A 17,999-nucleotide genomic window follows, 5' to 3' on the forward strand; every position below is an offset into this window, starting at 1 on the left:
AATCTACAGGTGATTTATACAGGAATACATTTAGTTAATTAGTCTTGGCCTGACAGTCTACTACAGCTCTGTAAATCTTTTCTTGGCAAACAAGATACTTTTTACAGATTGTCTTTCAGCGTAAGTGAAGACTGCAGTATAATTTTTAATTATTCTTTTTTTATTTTTAAGATGAGCACATAGATTAGCTGGGGTTTTGGGGGTTTTTTTTTACATTGTGAAATTTTTGAATTCTGAATCTCTTATGTTGTTACTGGCTCAATTTCAAAATAAATTTGAAATAAACTTTTTCTTAATTGGTTGGAATATAGTAATCGAATTCTGTCTACTTAAAAATAAAGTCAGTTACTAATTGACTTGGAATACATTAAAGATGTAGCTTGTGGTAATGGTTTATTGGCTTGTGATGTTGAAATTAAAATTTACAGCCTTTTTTTCCCAGTACTTCATGATATTAGTTTTCTTTAAGTTTCCAGCAGTATTTTTTTAACCATTTATAAAGTAACTAGTATTGACTGGCTTCATTTGTAGACTGGTGCTACAAAGGTGTAACAACCGTGGGCCTCTTCCTAGATTTACAAGAAAATCCTTTTTTTTTTTCACTCTGTTGTTTCCTAATATTTTAAGACATGTTAGGAGAGCAGGGGGTCAAGAAGGAATGGTTGTTAGATCTTAAAGGTCATAGAAGTGGAACTCAGGTCACCCTGCCAAGACCGGAGGACACCCAGATGTTGACTTAGATGTTCTTGGAACACCAGTCCTGCCCCCACTACTATTTCACATATAGCTGGAGATTAATGCCGTTGAAATTGATGAAAGGTAAATGGCAACTAAATTATTCCCACAGAATGATAAAACAGGGCCTCATGGGGTAGTCGAAAGGACTGGAGGAAGCAAAATGGGACCTGAACGGAATTTGGTTTTCTTTGTAGAGAGTTGCAACTGGATTGTGTTATGGCTCTTATTCTCCCCACCACGTCTGGCAAAGGTTATTCAACTGCATTACTCCAGGAGGTGGGATTCACATAAAATTTGATGTGAATGGTACAAACTCTCTGGCCCTGAGCCAGACTCAACACTAAACACTTTCCCATACTTGTTTTTTCGCTTTGCTTACCTTGTTGCTAAATGTAGAAGCTTAGTACCCTCGTCAGCCTGAGAGACAAGACACTCATGTAGTGCTTGTTTTGTGCCAGATACTACTGTATTTTGTATATATTTACTCATTTCTTCCTTCCATTGTACAGATGAGGAAATTGATACAGAGAGTTTAAAACTATCCTGCTTAAACTTACCCAGATGTTAAACCCTGAGGAGGTCACTGCTGATCTGAGAGATACAAACTCTTTTCTTAAATATCGTTATGTATATTGGGTGTATAAGTTCAAAGTCATAACTGATTACATGTTTGTCCTTATGTTAGTTAAGTCACAACGTTTAAGCTATCAATTTATAACATGTGTTGTAACCAAAAGATGTGTTAGTTGCTATGCATCCAAAATGAGTTGCTTATCAAAATAGTTTTGCAAGTGTTGTGGAAAGTGTTTATGCCTTGAGCACAGCAACATGGTCTGCAATGTCTGTTACAAACGTTTTGCAAAGCTGCTTATTGAAGATGCTGATTAATGTTAAAGACATTTTTGGTTGTAACTCTTAATAATATCTGTGTTTCCATTATTTGAAAAGAAAAATTTTTATTTCTATTTTTATATTTCTTTGTTTAATAATTTCTAGACTAACTGAAAATAACTTTAAAACCTATTTTATTATATAAATATGCAAATTTGCAGGGGATACCAGTAATGAATGTATCTCTTGGATACATGTGACCTACATTCTAGTTTTTTTGACCCCAGCCTCTGCAAGGTCCATGGCAAAGTGAGGCAGCAGACTGAGACAGTGGGGCTCCAGGTCTTCTACCTCTTCCACTGTGCTGTGCTGCATTCAGGGTTTCTACTTTGTGTTTCTTCCATTTGCCTAAATCAGTCATTCATTTAGTTACTTAGTCATTTAACAAAAGCTCACTGAGCATGTACTTTGTGCCAGGAACTTTATAGGGCTGAAAACAAATACTAACCCTTATGGAACTTGTAGTTCAGTTTGGGGAGAGAGATAGTTAATAATTAAACAATAGGGTCATTTCAAATAACGATAAGTGTTTAGAAGAAAATAGAATAATGCTTCACCTGGAATTATGAGGGAAATCTCTGAGGAGGTGACACTTTTTTGAGACTTAAAAGGTGAGAAAAAAGCTGCTATACGAAGATTAGAAAAGTAGGGGACTCCAAGCTACTAAAATTGTGATAGGGTGATGAGCTTGATGTTTTCTAGGGACAGAAAAGGGTAATGTAGAGCTGAGTAAGTAAGCAGATTGGTAGGCAGACCTGAGATGAATGTGAAACACTGCATTCCAGGAGGGTGAGTGGCAGCTGGAAAGAACCTGATTCCCGGGACGGAACTGTTATTACTGACTTTGTGGTTACTTGTGCCCAGAGTTTGGGCAGGGAGCAATTTGCACCCATTTGCCAACAATAAGGAGGTACAGTAGATTGTTTTTTAAAATAATGATTCTAGCCCTGGCTGGCGTAGCTCAGTGGATTGAGTGTGGGCCTGTGAACCAGACAGTCGCGGTTCGATTCCCAGTCAGGGCACGTACCAGGGTTGCAGGCCGGTTCCCTGCAGGCCAGTTCCCAGCAGGGGACGCATGAAAGGCAACCATACATTGATGTTTCTCTCCCTCTCTCCTTCCCTTCCCCTCTAAAGATAAATAAGTAAAATCTTTAAAAAAATGATTCTAGTACTAAACTTTAAATAACCATATTATTAAAGTACATCATAAAGCATTGTTCCTTATGACCCATTAGAAAGGTGATTGGAAGTACATTCATTAATGATACATTTCAGTTTGTGTTTAAAGGCACATCCTGGGTGCCGTGTAGCAGAGATACAAGTGGAAGGGCAGACAGAGATCAGTTGGGAGGCTGTATGTACAGTGATTCAGCTGAGAGGCAGAAGTTGTAGTGGTAAATGCAGAGAGAATTAATTGCACTCTAAATATATATGTTGTTGCCCTGGCTGGTGTGGCTCAGTGAATTGAGCACTGGCCTGCAAACCAAAGGGTCACCTGTTTGATTCCCCACCAGGGCCCATGCCTGGGTTACGGGCCAGGTCCCCAGTAGGGGGCACGTGAAAGGCAGCCACACATTGTTGTTTTCCTCCCTCTCTTTCTCCCTCCCTTCCCTTCTCTCTAAAATAAATAAACAAAATCTTTAAAAAATAAATATATATGTCGATTATTCTCCATGATGCCAATATTCCAGACTTGTAGCACTTCTTCTGTAGGGCAAAGGAGTAAATAAATGTCTTTTTCTGAGACAGTGATGGTCCAGGTCAAACTTTTCCTGGGTTGCAGGTTTCATTGCTCTTTTGATTCTGTCAAACAACCAGTTCTCCAGGGTGCAGTCCTCCAGGATCAGTGTTTACGAACAGATACAAGGATTAGCCTTCTCCAGGAATGGTACTCCTCATGGTCTTAATGTAGAGGTCCTCACGCTGCTCCTGCCTACTTCTGTCTTCATGATGAATTTTCAGGGGCCCTTGAGACCTTTCAAGGCTACTTTGCTTCGGTTAGGGTGTCCCCCCAGATACACCTCTGTAACTATACCTGAAACAGGACTCAGAAATGCGTGAGTGTAGTTCATTGAGCAGCATCTGAGCACCAGTGGATGTGCTGTCCTAGAGAACGCTCCTCACTGTGGCTCGGCCTCACTGTCCTGTTAACGTAAGGTTCTCTTGATTTGATTCGACTCAGAAGGCAAGTGAGTTTCAAAATACACAGGTCACACCTGCATCAGGCACCCTGCCAGTAATTGCTATTTCTTTTTCCCCTTCCTATTTTGTTTTTCAAAGATATTTAACATATTACATGCGAAGAAACGAATTCAGATAGGTCCGTAGTTGGATGTGCTGTCACATATTTTGAAAGCTTCAGGTCAAAGTACTATATATATATATTATCCGACTACTTGTGGTGATTTGAATAATTTTATAAATGCAAATTTTGTGAAGAGTGGCTTCCTTCATTGTGATTTTCAACCATTTGCTGTTCTCTTCAAAGAAAAGTTTAAAGTCCGTTTTATGTGCTGTCATGATCCGACCCTTACTTGGGTGCTGTAAACCTGTTCTTTCTGGCATCACAGACATTAACGGCGGGAAGTGGGTGGTGTGTGCACGTGAGGCCGTGCACCCCTTCTCTGCAGTCGGAGGGTTTCAGCCGGTGACAGTGTGGTGGCTGAGTAGCATCGCGGAGATGTCCCCCGTGTCACCTGTACATTATTTGTGGTGCGAGAATATTAAAAATTCTTTTATCTTCAGGTCTTAACTCTCATGGAGCTCACATGAAAGAATAGATACATCCTTTAAAATTGCCGCTGTTTTCCTTCCATTTTTTTCAGATGAGGAACAAAGAATAACATGTAATCAACCTTATTTCTTACATGCTTCTTAGGGAGATCATAAATTACAGTTTTTTTTCTGGATTTTATTTAACTTCTAAGACCAGTATCAAAGCTTAATCAACAGAAAGTGAGGAAAATTTGGTGTCCACCAGGGTTTTGAAGAATTCCCTTTTTAATATTTTTCTGTTTTATTTTATTTTGTTAATATTTTATTTATTTATTTTTAGAGAGAGGGGAAGGGAATGAGAAAGAGAGAGAGAGAAACATCAGTGTGTGGTTGCCTGTCATGTGCTCCCTACTGGGGACCTGCCCTGCAACCCAGGCATGTGCCCTGACTGGGAATCAAATCAGTGACCCTTTGCTTTTCAGGCCAGCACTCAATCTACTGAGTTACACCAGCCAGGGCTCAACTTCCATTCTTTGAATAAGTTAGGTTGCTGATAGGTTTAATTTTCTCCTCCTTAGATGCTTTTTTTATTGTTTTAGAATTAGATCTAAATTAGTTTGAAAGTTCTTGAAATCGATGTACATTTACTTACATTTATAGTTTAATGAACAGCTAAAACCACCATGCTGCTTTTACTTGACAGTACTGCTTTATGGCTGGTAGAACAAATAACCAAATTTACTACTCAACGATAATTAACAACATAGTTTTAATTTTTAGAATATAAAATATTGGTTAGTAACAAGACACTGTGTTATTCATCCACTAGTATGTAGGAAGGTAGGAATATCTAGTTTTACTTTAATTATTGACTAGGGGAATAGAAGAGATACTAATATTACAAAATTCAGTGTGAAAACATTTGGCTATACACTCAGATTCAATACTGATTTTCTTTGAAATTTTTTTATTTTTGTCTTTCTTGTTAATAACTTTGCCTTTAACAAGATTATTCTTGGCTGGAGAGTTTTTTGTACTGTTGAGAAAATGCCTAATTTTATATAAGAGCATAACCTTTTTATAAGAAGATTAAAAGCTAATATTTATTACTAAGGATTTTTTATTATGTCATTCCTTTTAAACATAGTTATATCAGACTGGGTTGGGTCTAGAAATAGAAACCACACAAAGAGTTAAACAGGGTAAGTTTTATATACTGAATTATTAGACTCTGATAAAAGAGTGACGAAATGTGACTGTGTATGCTTCCCTATGGCCAACAGACAAAGGTCACACTTAGAAGGAGCCCCTTTCCAAGGCCGGATTTAGAACTTGCTGGAGAAGGTCAAGTTCACCTCACTCCCCACTGGATTAGTAGGAAAATTTTGTGTTTTACCGTGATTAGAGCTGGTCTGTCATCACTGGGTGGCAGTCAGGACAATGTGGCGTGCAGGCCACCAGTAACAGGTGTCATGGATGTGCAGAGGGGGTGGTAGCTCTGGGGAACCATGGTGAGGCCACCCCTATGGGTCTCGGCAGGAAATCAGGTTGCTGAGAGGGGCCATGGGCCTTCAGTGAGCCTGTACAGTCAGGAGCCCCACTCTCCTGCAGTGTCCTTTCAGCACCTTAACTGAGAAAGCTTAATGTGCTTGTCACAGTGGAGGTGCTTAAAGAAATTATAGCAGTGCATATATTGAAGGGTGACTTTGGAATTGAGTCATTAAATTGATAATGGACACAATAATGTTCCTTTCTCCAGGGTTTGTTTGTTTGTTTGTGTGTGTGTTTCTTTTTGGCCACATGGGTATGTAAAAACTTTTACTAATGACCTTTCTGTGCTTTTTATTGTATGCTTGTATTTGCTTTCCTTTCTTTAGCCCTATGGACATTTTGAGTCAGTTAATTCTTGGTTGTGTGGAGCTGTCCTGTGCATTGTGTGGTGTTTAGCAGCATCCCTGACCTGTACCCACTGGATGCTAGTAACACACATGTGACAACCAAAAATGTCTCCAGACCTACTTGGGAGCAAAACCTTGTCTGCTGAAAAACCACTGCCTTAGCCCACGTGTTCTTTTCTTTTTCCCTGGTGAGAACAGTATAAGTCTTTCATTTTATAAAGTTTTTCTTGTGGTTTTTACCAAGTTCTACTTTAAGAAAAGGGTGTGTCTTAAATAATTATAAACTTACTTTTAGAAGAGACATTAGAAAGTATTTAATCTAATGCCTTGGTTTCATCTATGAGTGAATTAGGGTAGACTTTTCAATTGATTTGTTTCTGAACCAGCTATGTAGTTACAGACCTAGGAATAGAACGCAGAACTTTTTTTTAAGGTTTTATTTATTTATTTATTTTTAGAGAGAGGGGAAGAGAAGGAGAAAGAAAGGGAGAGAAACATCACTGTGTGTTTGCCTCTCACATGCCCCCATACTGGGGACCTGGCCCCAGGCATGTGCCCTGACTGGGAACGAGCAACCCTTTGTTTCACAGGCCCGTGCTCAGTCTTACTGAGCTACACCAGCCAGAGCAGATCCCAGAACTTCCCATGAAAAATTCAGCACATAATATTCTGTTATCCATTCTTTGACTCAAGAGCATATATTATGCATGCATCGTAGATAGGTGCTAGAGATCACCAATGAGGAGGCAGTGAGTAAAAGAGCATTGAAAGAATAATTGATTCATGGATGAAAGGACTGTGGTCAGAGGGGCTCCTCTTAACACTAGGATGCAGTTTTGTGTGTTCCAACTGTTGAAACAGTTGTGGATTTGGAATCAGAAGACCAAGAGTCTGGTCTTGGTTCTGTATTAAATTCATAACAACCTGGATCTTGGTTGCCATTTGTGAAACTTTACTAAACTAACTGGGTTCTAAATCCCCTGTCATACCGGTTTTAGTGTGGTGTCAGCCTTTCCCCCGATTGAGGTTGGAAATGAGAGTAGAGAAGGCCGAGAACCTGTCACAGTCCTCTAGGGCAGGGGTGTAAGAAGAAACAGACTGTATTTTGTATGATTTTGGTGGCCTGAGGGCAGTGGATAGATTGCCAGGTAATCGTATTGAGGCAAATCTAGTATTGTAGTAGGGAATGTACTTTAATGCCAGCCTGGTCTGAAATTCTGGAGCTGTTTTGTGCTGTACAGAGATTTGATTCTGAGGAAAAAATAATTTGTTTTGATGTAGAATTCTGGGTGAGTTAAGGAGTTAAACAACAATGCATAGAATGGGGAAATATTTGCTTATCCTTTGTCAGATAAAGGATTTGTATTAAGAATACATAAGGAACTCTAATGATATACAACAATTTTAAAAAGTTAAAAAGGAGACAAAAGATTTGATAGACACTACTCCAAAGAAGATATATAAATGGCTAGTAATGGAAAGATGCTCCATATAATTAATCCTTAGGGAAATTAAATCAAAACCATAAGGAGATACCATGTAGCACCCACTAGGGATGAGTATAATAGAAAAAAATGGACAATAACAAGTGTTGGCATAGATGTGGGCAAATTGGAACATTTATACATTTCTGATGGGAATGTAAATGGGTGCTGTCTCTTTGAAAAACAGTTTGGCAATTCTCAAGACATAATTACCATATGGCAGTTAAACAGTTACCATCTAACTCAGCAGTTCCACTCCTAGGTATATATACAAAAAAATTGAAAATGTGCCTCCACAGAAGAACTTGTACAAAGCGTTCATCGTAACCACCAAGTGGAAACAACCCAGATGTTCCATGAACTGATGAATGGGTAAAAAAAAGGGGATATCTTCATACGATTACATATTATTTGTCCATAAAAATTAATGAAGTTCTGATACATTCTACAGCATGAATGAACCTGGAAAACATAGTCTGAGAGGGAGAGGACAGATGCAGACGCCACATATTGTACGATTCTATTTATAAGAAATTTCTGGAGTAGACTTGAGATTAGTGATTTCTAGGGGATGGAGGAAGGGGAAAGGAAATAACAATTAATTGGTACAGATTTCTTTTGAGGATGATGAAAATTTTCTGAAATTAGATGTTAGCAGTGGTTGCTCAACTCTGAATATACCATAAAAACACACAGTTGTACACTTTAAAGGGATGAATTTTATGGTATGTGAATTGTATCTTAGTAAAGTGGGGTTTTTTCCTGCTTCTAATTATTTTTTTAATTTTTTTATTGTTGTTCAATTATGGTTGTCCCCTTCCCCCCATTACTCTCCCCTGCTCTACCCACCCTCACCTTCCACTTTCAGCCCTTCCCCTACCCCCCATTTCTCCCATCCCCCACTCCACCCCCTTGCCTTTGAGTGAGCAAAATAGAACCAGAGACACCGAGATAAAGAACAAACTGACAGTAACCCGAGGGGAGGGGGGAGAGGAGTAAAGGGGAAAGAAGAGGAAAGATCAAGTCAAGGAACAGGTATAAAGGACCCATGGACAAAGTAAAGTGGATTTAAAAAAAAATTGAACCTGAAAATTTTAAAATGGTATTGTTTAAGCAGTCAGTTCACATTTGTTCACATTTCTTTCAAAGCATTTCCTATGATTTTATTAGGGTTTTTTTTTTCTGTTTCATGTTTACTGTGTTTGGTACTTTGACTTTGTTTCTTTAACCAAGTTCTGGTTAGAATTTAGGTCACTTGAAGCTGTTGCCTTTATAGTTTGGATAGTAGGAGTAGAACAAAGGCTATCAAGACATCCACTGTCTGAAGTTTTTGATGTCTTTTTGCCTTGATAACACATGTAGTCATAATCTGTTAGGGTTTATCTTACAAGAAAAAATGTTTATGTGAATTAGCTAGGAAGAAGGAACAATCATGTAACAATAGTTTTTTCTATCTTGCTTTATATTTAGCCAAAGAAACATGAGCTTAAGAAAAAAAATAGTATACAGGTGATGCTCTTTAAAAAACTTCTAAGAGGTAAATGTTTAACAGTTGTCATCTCTTCATGTGAAGAATTAAATGATAATGTTATTCATGTTTAATAATTTCTCATTACAGACAGATTTGACCAGTTTTGGGCCATCAATCGGAAACTCATGGAATATCCTGCAGAAGAAAATGGATTTCGTTACATCCCTTTTAGAATATATCAGGTAGGAAGTAACATTTTTAACAGTAACGACTTATGAAAGCCTCAGACATCTTCTTAAAGCAGTCTAATCCAAAACTCTTTTAAGTTTGCATAGTAGCTGAATAGTATTTCTTAGGGCTTTCCAGATTTCTTTCTGTTGCTGGCAATCAAATGAGTGACTGCTCTGAAATACTTGTCTCGTATTCAGTTGATCCTCATTATTCACAGAGCCTGTATTTGCAGATTTGCCTGCTTGCTAACATTCATCTGCAACCCCACAGCCAGCGCTCGGCAGTGCTGTCTGTCGTGGCCCCAGGTAGAGGGGCGACGAATTGGATTTGCCCAGTGCACACCTTCTCTCACACTGTGAACGAGTGACTCTACTCAGTGCTACATTTTTCACATTTTTTGCTTTTTGTTGGTGATGTTGGTATTAAAAATAGCTCCCAAGCACAGTGCTGAAGTGCTGTCTTTACACAAAAACACACATAAAACATAGTCATATATTGATCAGTTGGAGGACATGTGGCCAGAGGTTTGCAGTAACCCAACCCTGTGTCTCCCCGAGGAGCGGTGGTTCCGCATTGCTAATGCAGTGTTTGTGGCGGCTGTAAGCAAGGACCACAGACAAGGGAGAATCGAGAGTCTTCATTGGTGTGCAGTAGAATAGGTGATAGGTGCTCCTTACAACAAGCACCCTTTCACGGGGTAAGAGACTCTGCATTTCTGTAGAGTATGTTAAAACTCCTACATGTTTCTCATATAGCAAATAGTATGAATTTGTTGAATGAATGGTATTATAGGAAGCAAGTTACCTATTATGAAAACAAAGTTAAGAATAGGAACTGGAAATATAATACCAAAAACGTAAACTCTATTCTAGCAAAACTTCCATTCACACTCCAAGAGGTAGTGTCATAACTTGTCTTTGTAGCCATTGTCAGTGTCCCACAGTCTTTATTCATAGTTACTTTGATAGTTATTTTTAAATTTTTTGTAGAGCTATCATGTAGAAGAGACAAGTTGTCAATTGAAAACAAGGAAACAAAAGTCCCAGTATACTCAAAGAATGAAGAGTGTTTCTGACTTAAGCTTCCTTTTCATTGATGTCATAACATAATGACAGGTAGACTATTTTTAGTTAACAGATTCATAAAAGTGAGAAAAATGCCCAGTGAAATAAGACCACATTGTCTAATTAGTCACAGTCCTCCTCTGCTTCCTTTTTTAATAGGAAAATAAAATTTTAATTCTACAAGTCTTTATTAAGCACAGTTATTACACAGCAGGTTCAGAAATACCATAGTTTGTTTATTTATACTTTATCATGTATCTTGAAGAATCTGAGACATTTTACAAAAAACAAAATGGAAATTCAGCATGAAATTACATAAGCTATGAATAAGTGAAACCCTTAAATTTATTAAAATTGACTTGCAAATTTGACCTTTAGCTTTTTGTAACCTACTAGGTTGTCAGGGAAAGTTAAACTTCTTGGGTATTATATAGGAAAGAAATTTTATGTAGAGGGGGTGGGACAAAATCTTTTACACCTTACAGTAAAAAAAAATCATAGTTTCCGTAAAGCTGCTTCCTAAAGTATCACTCAGTGATAACTAAAGATGATGCATCATAAGCCATGGATTACCCACAGTATTGTAAAACATTCGGTGAAGTATTGGGACGGCTAAGACAGAAAAGATTTTTAGGTTATTTTATGGGAGAATGTGTCTATCAAATAAGGAGGAAAATAATCACCAAAGCATGACAGCTGAGAATTGGAATTAACCAGTAAAGGTTAAGCCAACAGAGGAGAGGTGTGCAGAGAACTGTTAGGGAAAGGAGGGAGAATTTGTTCTGCTCACATGGGAAAGTTTCCATCTTCTCTGTATAGCAAGGAGCAAAGCTAGCTGCCGAGAAGAGGAATCTAACAATTTTGGCAACTATTCTGTTCCACAGGGGCCAAATGAAACAATTCCTGTAGTTTCATTTAAAAAAAAAAAAAATCAAGAGAGACTGTAGGAAGCTTAGTTGTGTGCTGAGTAAAGAATGACCTCACATTAGATGACTCTGTTCTCACCACCTAGGTATTCCTTAAAAGAAGCTTTAGGGTAGTTTTTCCAAACTGGGTTCAGTAGTGATATGCTTCAGTTATTTTACAGAGGAAGGCCAAAATAGAGTCAGGTTTTAGGGACTAAGTGTAATACTATAGTGGGTAAGATTTTTCTTTTGTAGTCTGTAAATCTTAACAGAATTTCTTTACTATCACTGACATAAATAATGGTGGTTAAAAACAACAGGTTATCATAGAATTTTAGAGTAGTCCTTAAGTTTTCTGGGTGGAATTCAAAATTTTTTTAAGCCACAACCCTCTTTGGTTCTGAGCTTGGAAGGGGTGGGTGGGTGGGGACCAATGGTGTTGACTTGGGTGGCTGACTCCCTCCTCTCGGGCCCAGTAACTGTAGCAGTGACTATTACAGAAATTCTGAAACACAGTTTGAGAATGACTTCTCTGTCTAGGCCTGTACAGGTTCAGTGCTTTGCCTAAATTACATAGTTCCTGATCTACTTAGCACCCTGGGTGGATGCACTAATAGCCTCCACATGCTAGTAACGTGTTTGAGGTAAGGTCAAATGGTTTTTAAAATACCTGTGTAGTAGGACTTAGCACAGGGTTTTGTCCACTGTAAGTGCTTCATGAGCACTTATTTAATTTAATTGAATCCTGGGGTATTGAAAGTATCAAGGATCACATAATTTTAAAGATGAAAAAAGACTTTATAGATCAAATAATTCAAAACTAGAAAAGCTAGCTGTTTCCTTGATTTTAGATGTATGCTGGTTTTAACAAGGGCAGTGCTGTTGTGGCAGTTGAACAAAAAACACTTAACGTTAACTAAAAAGATGGGAGAAGAGTAGGAACAGGTAGAAAAGAGCTATTGGAAGGGTTGCTTAAGAAAACAATGCATGATCAAGATCACCATTTTGCCTTATTCTTTTAATTTTGACCTTTTTGCCTCGGTGTCCTAGTTTGACAGTTGGTAACTACATGCAAACGTCACTGAGTTCAGAAAGTTGTAAAATATTGGGAGACAGAACGGGTGAAGCAGTTACCCTGGGAAAGTCGTTTCCTGGAAGAACACTGAACTAGGAGGAGTCCTCCGCGGCTCCGCGGCGGCCTGACACCAACACCTGTGTTTTCAGAGGCGGAGTCTCACCAGGCCGCTGTGTCCTCCTCCCTAGGACGAAAGGGGCGTGACTGGGGGAGTTCGTACATCTGGTTGCAGCTGTTTTGAAAGAAGCCGGGTGACCAATTTATGTCATTGTATCAGTGATGCTCTTATTTTTTAAAAACATTTAAAACTCCTTTTTCAGAGCAGATTCCTCATTTGTACAAAGTCCTTTTCTTTGTGGCACTGTTTGACTCAAGTCCTTATGGTGCCGTATGACTTTTACTCAGTACTAAAAATGAAATTTATACTTTTCAGCCAGTTCATCTTTTCATCAAGACAGAGTAATTGTTTTGTTCATGCCGTGTGTCCAGGGTCTAAAAAGTGCCTGGCATGTAGTAGGCATTTGTGAGTATTTGTTAATTCAGTAAATTAGTCCTTAATAATTAATAGTTAGTTTGGGACTATTCTTTTGTGCCATGACCTCCATAGTAATGTGCCATAATGAATTCCCAGAATTTGGCAAAGTTATCTTATTTGTGGAGTAGTTGAATAAAATACATTGCAGACATCCCCACGAGTTCCAGAACTGATCTGAGATGTATACCTCCCAGCACTTGCGGCTGGCTGGGTTCTGGCATGTGTACTTAACTGCACTGGAGTTTCTGTATGGTAAATACTTGAAGCTCCTGTAGGAAAAGTGTGTTACACTGTTACTTAATACAGGGATTATTATCAGAATAACAGTGCAGATGTCAGAAAGGAGATCTTCCTTTTCACATTTACATTCTCTTCTGGGGGAAATTGTCAGCTGTATCCATACCTCTTCCTGTGGTGTTACAACACAGAAGGATTTAGAGAGAGAGAATGTGGGGGGGTTGGCAGAAAGAGAGAATGTGTATGAAAGAGAGAATGGTTTTTATGAAGTTCTGTAATTACATAGAAAGTGGGACGCTAGAGAATTCTCAGAATTTGCTTGATGAAATGTGGCTGCCAGGTGGGGCCTGTGTTTGGGCCGATTGCTGGCTGATCTTCCCAGTGTCGAGATGAATGTGCATTTTTTTTCAAATAGGCGACAGAGCCTAAGGTTTTCAGCCAACTTATATAACTTTCTTGTTGGCTTTACCCATTTCCAGTTTGGTTCTTACTTGAATTTGTTAAAATTTTACAAGTGAGATAGGTAAGTGAGTATAAAAATTTAGGAGCCTTAGTTTTTCCCAGTTGTTCATTGCCTGGCTTTTTCCACCCCCTACTTCGTGATCTTGGTGCTTCATGCTTTTGCCTAAGCGAAGGAAGGTGGGCTCTGCCTTCCGTTTTCCGAGTTACGGGATCTAGCAGTGGTACAGATTTCTGTTGCCGACTCCTCCACAGCTGGATTGTTTGTGTGGCTGCCATACTCCACTGATTTACGGAGCTTTTACTTAGGCTGCATTTTGATTAACCTGTACCTTTTCTTCAGCATGCTAGACATAAATCCCTGTACTATTTGAAACCTTAAGATAGTAAGTAAATTTAAATAAAACCTGAAAATTCAGGTTTTAATAAGATAAATGAAGATCATAATTTTGCAAAAGTAGTTATTTTTTTCTTTGCAGAATCCTAATAAAATTCCTCTGTAGCAAGGGGTAGAAAGGAAGGGCACCGAGAATGCTCGAGTTAGCCCATTTTATCTTCTGAAGCCTCAGAATGGCCTTACAATGCTGTAAGGGTCATTATCTGATTTTAGAGAAAGGAAACCGAAGCTGAGAGACTTTCAAGTCAATTCCTCGGTAGCACCCAGATGAAAAATGGAGTGTTAGAATTGAGACTTAGCAAAGTACGATTTTACTTATAAAAATTAAGATTATGGAATTTTTAGGACATAATTATCCCATAAAGTGAAGTCCACCTTGACCAAATAAAGTTGATAGAAACCTAGAAAATCTCCTAACTGGTGATACTGTTTAAAGGCCAACTTTTTTACAGACTGGTGGAAAACTCTAGTTCTTTTTCATGTGCCCAGGATAATCCAATTATCATGGGCTCAAAATGACTATAATCTAGTGACCGAGTTTTAGTGGTAAAAGTAAAATAAATTCAAAAGTAGTCTAGATACCCCTTACAGATCAGAATGTGTCATTTCTGTCATTTACATAACAGTTTAGTTTGGTGTGTGAGTTTCAGGTCTGTGTGCCTGAAATCCAGGTGCTTCGTATTAGCCAGTGTTCTAGAGATGAGGTTAATGGCAGGAAGTGTTTCGGAAATGTAACTAAAATGTTGTTTAGAATAGCATGTGTAAACAGATGGTGATTAATGAAGATATCTGTTAAAAAGATTGTACAATGACTGTGAGGTCCTCAGGCATTGGTATTTAGCTTGCAGGGTGAGAATTTGGCACATTATTGTTTTCCAAAAAGCATGGATTTATAAATGTTAACCTGCCAAAGTACTTTGTATAAGAAAAGTTTGTCTTATCCATTCATTAAATCAGTAAATTCATTTACTCAAAAATATTTGCATGCTGACCTGTGCTGTGCACAGGGATCCAGGTAGTGATTAATACCACATAACCCCCATGTAAGTATATGAACAATCACAGCTGTGATTGGTACTGTGAAGGAGAGGTAGATAGTGCGGTAGAAGTCTAATTCCTCTGAGGAATTGGATCTAGTTTGACAGGGCAGAGAGGGCTTCCTTGATGAAGTGTTACATCTCTCCAGATGGGACAAACAGATGGAATTTAGGTAGTCAGAGAGTGATGAGAAGAACTTTGTAGGCAGCGCATTGTAGGGGTAAGGGCAAGTCTGAGCCCAGACTTGGAGGGTGGGAATAAGGCTGCGGAGGTCAACGTCAGACCATAGTTTGAATATCTGTTCATATTTATTCAGTAAGGAATATTTAATTACCTACTTTGTTCTATATGTTATTCTAGACATTAAAATAAATCCAGAGGATGCTTTTAGTTTTAAACAAAAGCATGAAGCTGGTAAACAGGACTTGTTTTCTTTAAGTTTAAATTTATTTTTTTAATTTAAATTTATTTTTAATTTTATTTATATTTAGAGAGAGGGAAAGGGAGGGAGAAAGAGGAGAGAAATATCGATGTGTGAGCGATATATCCATTAGTTGCCTCTTGCATGCCCCCAACTGGGGACCTGGCCCAAAAGCCAGGCATGTGCCCCAACTGGGAATCAAATCGGTGACCTTTTAGTCCACAGAATAGCACTTAATCCACTGAGTGGCACCAGTCAGGGCAGGACTTGTTTTCTGATAAAGTTAAAGTGAGGACAAGAGAAATGTGTGGTGAATTACAGTATTGTTTGTTAGGATTCCTCCTCCTCCTCCTCCATTATTGTGGGGGTTTTGGTAAGAAATTATAATTCTGTTTTTTCAGTATTTTCTACTTTAGTTATGGTAACATCTAGCAGAAAGGCCAAAGGACAAGAGGAAGGACTTCAGATGGTCAATAAACTGAATTATGGCTTTTAGTTTCATTTTTTTTTGTCATTTCAAAAAGAAGCACTAAGTAATTTATAATACATTTTGAACTGTGCAGAAATACTTAATATCTTTAGCAGGATAGAATGTAGATATTCTCTGTTTAGCAGCTGATCACCTGTTAATTTTTTAGAGTTATTTGTAATACCTTTCTTTAAATTGTTTTAATTTTAAAATGATTGTGGATACATATAACATAAAATTTGCTATCTTTAGCCATTTGTAAGTGTGCACTTCAGTAACATTAAGTACATTCACATTGTTGCACATTCAGTCTCTAGAACACTTCTCATCTTGAAAACTGAAACTCTGCCCTGTAAACAACAGCTGTGAATTTGAGTCCTCTAGTTACTTCATATTAGTGGAATCATACTTTTTTGTATGTGACTTTAATTCATTTAACATTGTCAGAGTTCATCCATGTTGTAGCATGTATGTATATATATACCACATTTTACTTATCATCATTGGACAGATACTAGGGTTGCATCTGCCTTTTAGTTATTGTGACTAAATATGAACTAAATTATGTTCATACTGCTGTGAACATGGGTATATTAGTCAGGGTTGTCCAGTGAAACAGAACCAGTAGAATGTGGAAAGAGATTTATTTTAAGGCCTTCAGCTGATTAGTTGAGGTTCACCCCCATTATGGAGGGTAATTTGCTTTACTTAGAGTTAACCAACTTAAATATTAATCTCATCCAGCCCTGGCTGGTGTGGCTCAGTGGACTGATTGCAGACCTGCAAACCAAAGAGTCACAGGTTTGATTCCCAGTCAGGGCACATGCCTGGGTTGCGGACCACATCCCCAGTAGGGGGCGCACGAGAGGCAGCCACACATTGGTGTTTCTCTCCCTCTGTTTCTCCTTCCCTTCCCCTCTCTCTAAAAATAAATAAATAAAATCTTTAAACAAATAAATAAGTACTAATCTCATAAAAAACACCAATCTCACAAAAACGTCCAGAATAATATTTGACCAAATATCTCTTGGTACCTTGGCCCGACCATGTTGATATAAAATTAAGTATTATAATGGGTGTATGAATATTTCTTTTTGAAAACCTGCTTTTATGTGGTAATTCTATTTTTAAATGTTTAAGGAACTGCCATACCATTCTCCATAGCAGCTGCACCATTTTATGTTTCTACTAACAATGCACAAGGGTTCCATTTTCTCCATATCTTCACCAGCACTTGTTTCTTGCTGTTTTTTTTTTTTTTTGAGTAGCCATCCTAATGGGTGGGAAGTAGTATCTCATTGTGGTTTTGATTTGCGTTTCCCTGCTTATTAGTGATGTTGAGTATTTTTTATTTGCTTTTTGAATATGTATGTATCTTTGGAGAAATATATATAAAAAGACTTTTACATGTAAGTCTGATTCATCTGGAATGTGTTCAGATGTTTTGCCCATTTTTAAAATCAGATTGGGGTTTTTTGTTGTTGTTACTGGATTGTAGTACTCAATTTCTTGTTTTTCATGTCTATATTATGTTCAGTGGATATTCATACTATAATATGTTTAGTATTCCTTATTGATAAATTAATTTCCAGTTTATTTGTTTCCATTTTTTATCGCCAGTAGTGTAACATATGTATTCTTTTAGGTCTGTGGTATAGATATCCAAGAATGGATTTTTTAAAAATGTTGCCAGGTTACTTTTAAAAAATGTATGAATTCAGACTTCTACCAACAAGGCACAAAAGTATGTTTCTCTCCTTATATCTCTGTCAGCAATGGGCATAATAACTCTTGGACATGTAAAGAGACAACCCCACTTTTACCTTAGTTAGTATTTCTCTCATACTTTGTAAGTCTGCACATCCATTCACCTTTGTTGGCCATGTGGATTTGTTTTCCTATAAATTGCCTCATGTGTTGTATTTTCTTCTAGGTTCTTTATATTGTTTTATAGAGGGTATTTTTTGTATA

At 37.9% G+C, this 17,999-nt stretch overlaps 1 protein-coding gene across 5 annotated transcripts in view; it reads left to right on the plus strand.

Moving 5' to 3' along the window:
- The window catches only part of ATG5 (autophagy related 5), a 125,963-nt gene that overhangs the window by 52,993 nt on the left and 54,971 nt on the right, over window positions 1-17,999 (plus strand). For 4 of the 5 annotated variants that reach the window (XM_037158985.2, XM_037158984.2, XM_053664794.1 and 1 more), the window contains one exon: window positions 9,345-9,439. In XM_037158985.2, the coding sequence (XP_037014880.1) occupies window positions 9,345-9,439 (95 nt within the window). The remainder of the gene's footprint in view (window positions 1-9,344; window positions 9,440-17,999) is intronic. The other variant, XM_037158987.2, reaches the window with a different exon arrangement.

Source organism: Artibeus jamaicensis, unplaced genomic scaffold (genome assembly GCF_021234435.1).
Source record: "Artibeus jamaicensis isolate MK-2021 breed Jamaican fruit bat unplaced genomic scaffold, CSHL_Jam_final contig_387, whole genome shotgun sequence".
Taxonomy (NCBI): Eukaryota; Metazoa; Chordata; class Mammalia; order Chiroptera; family Phyllostomidae; genus Artibeus; species Artibeus jamaicensis.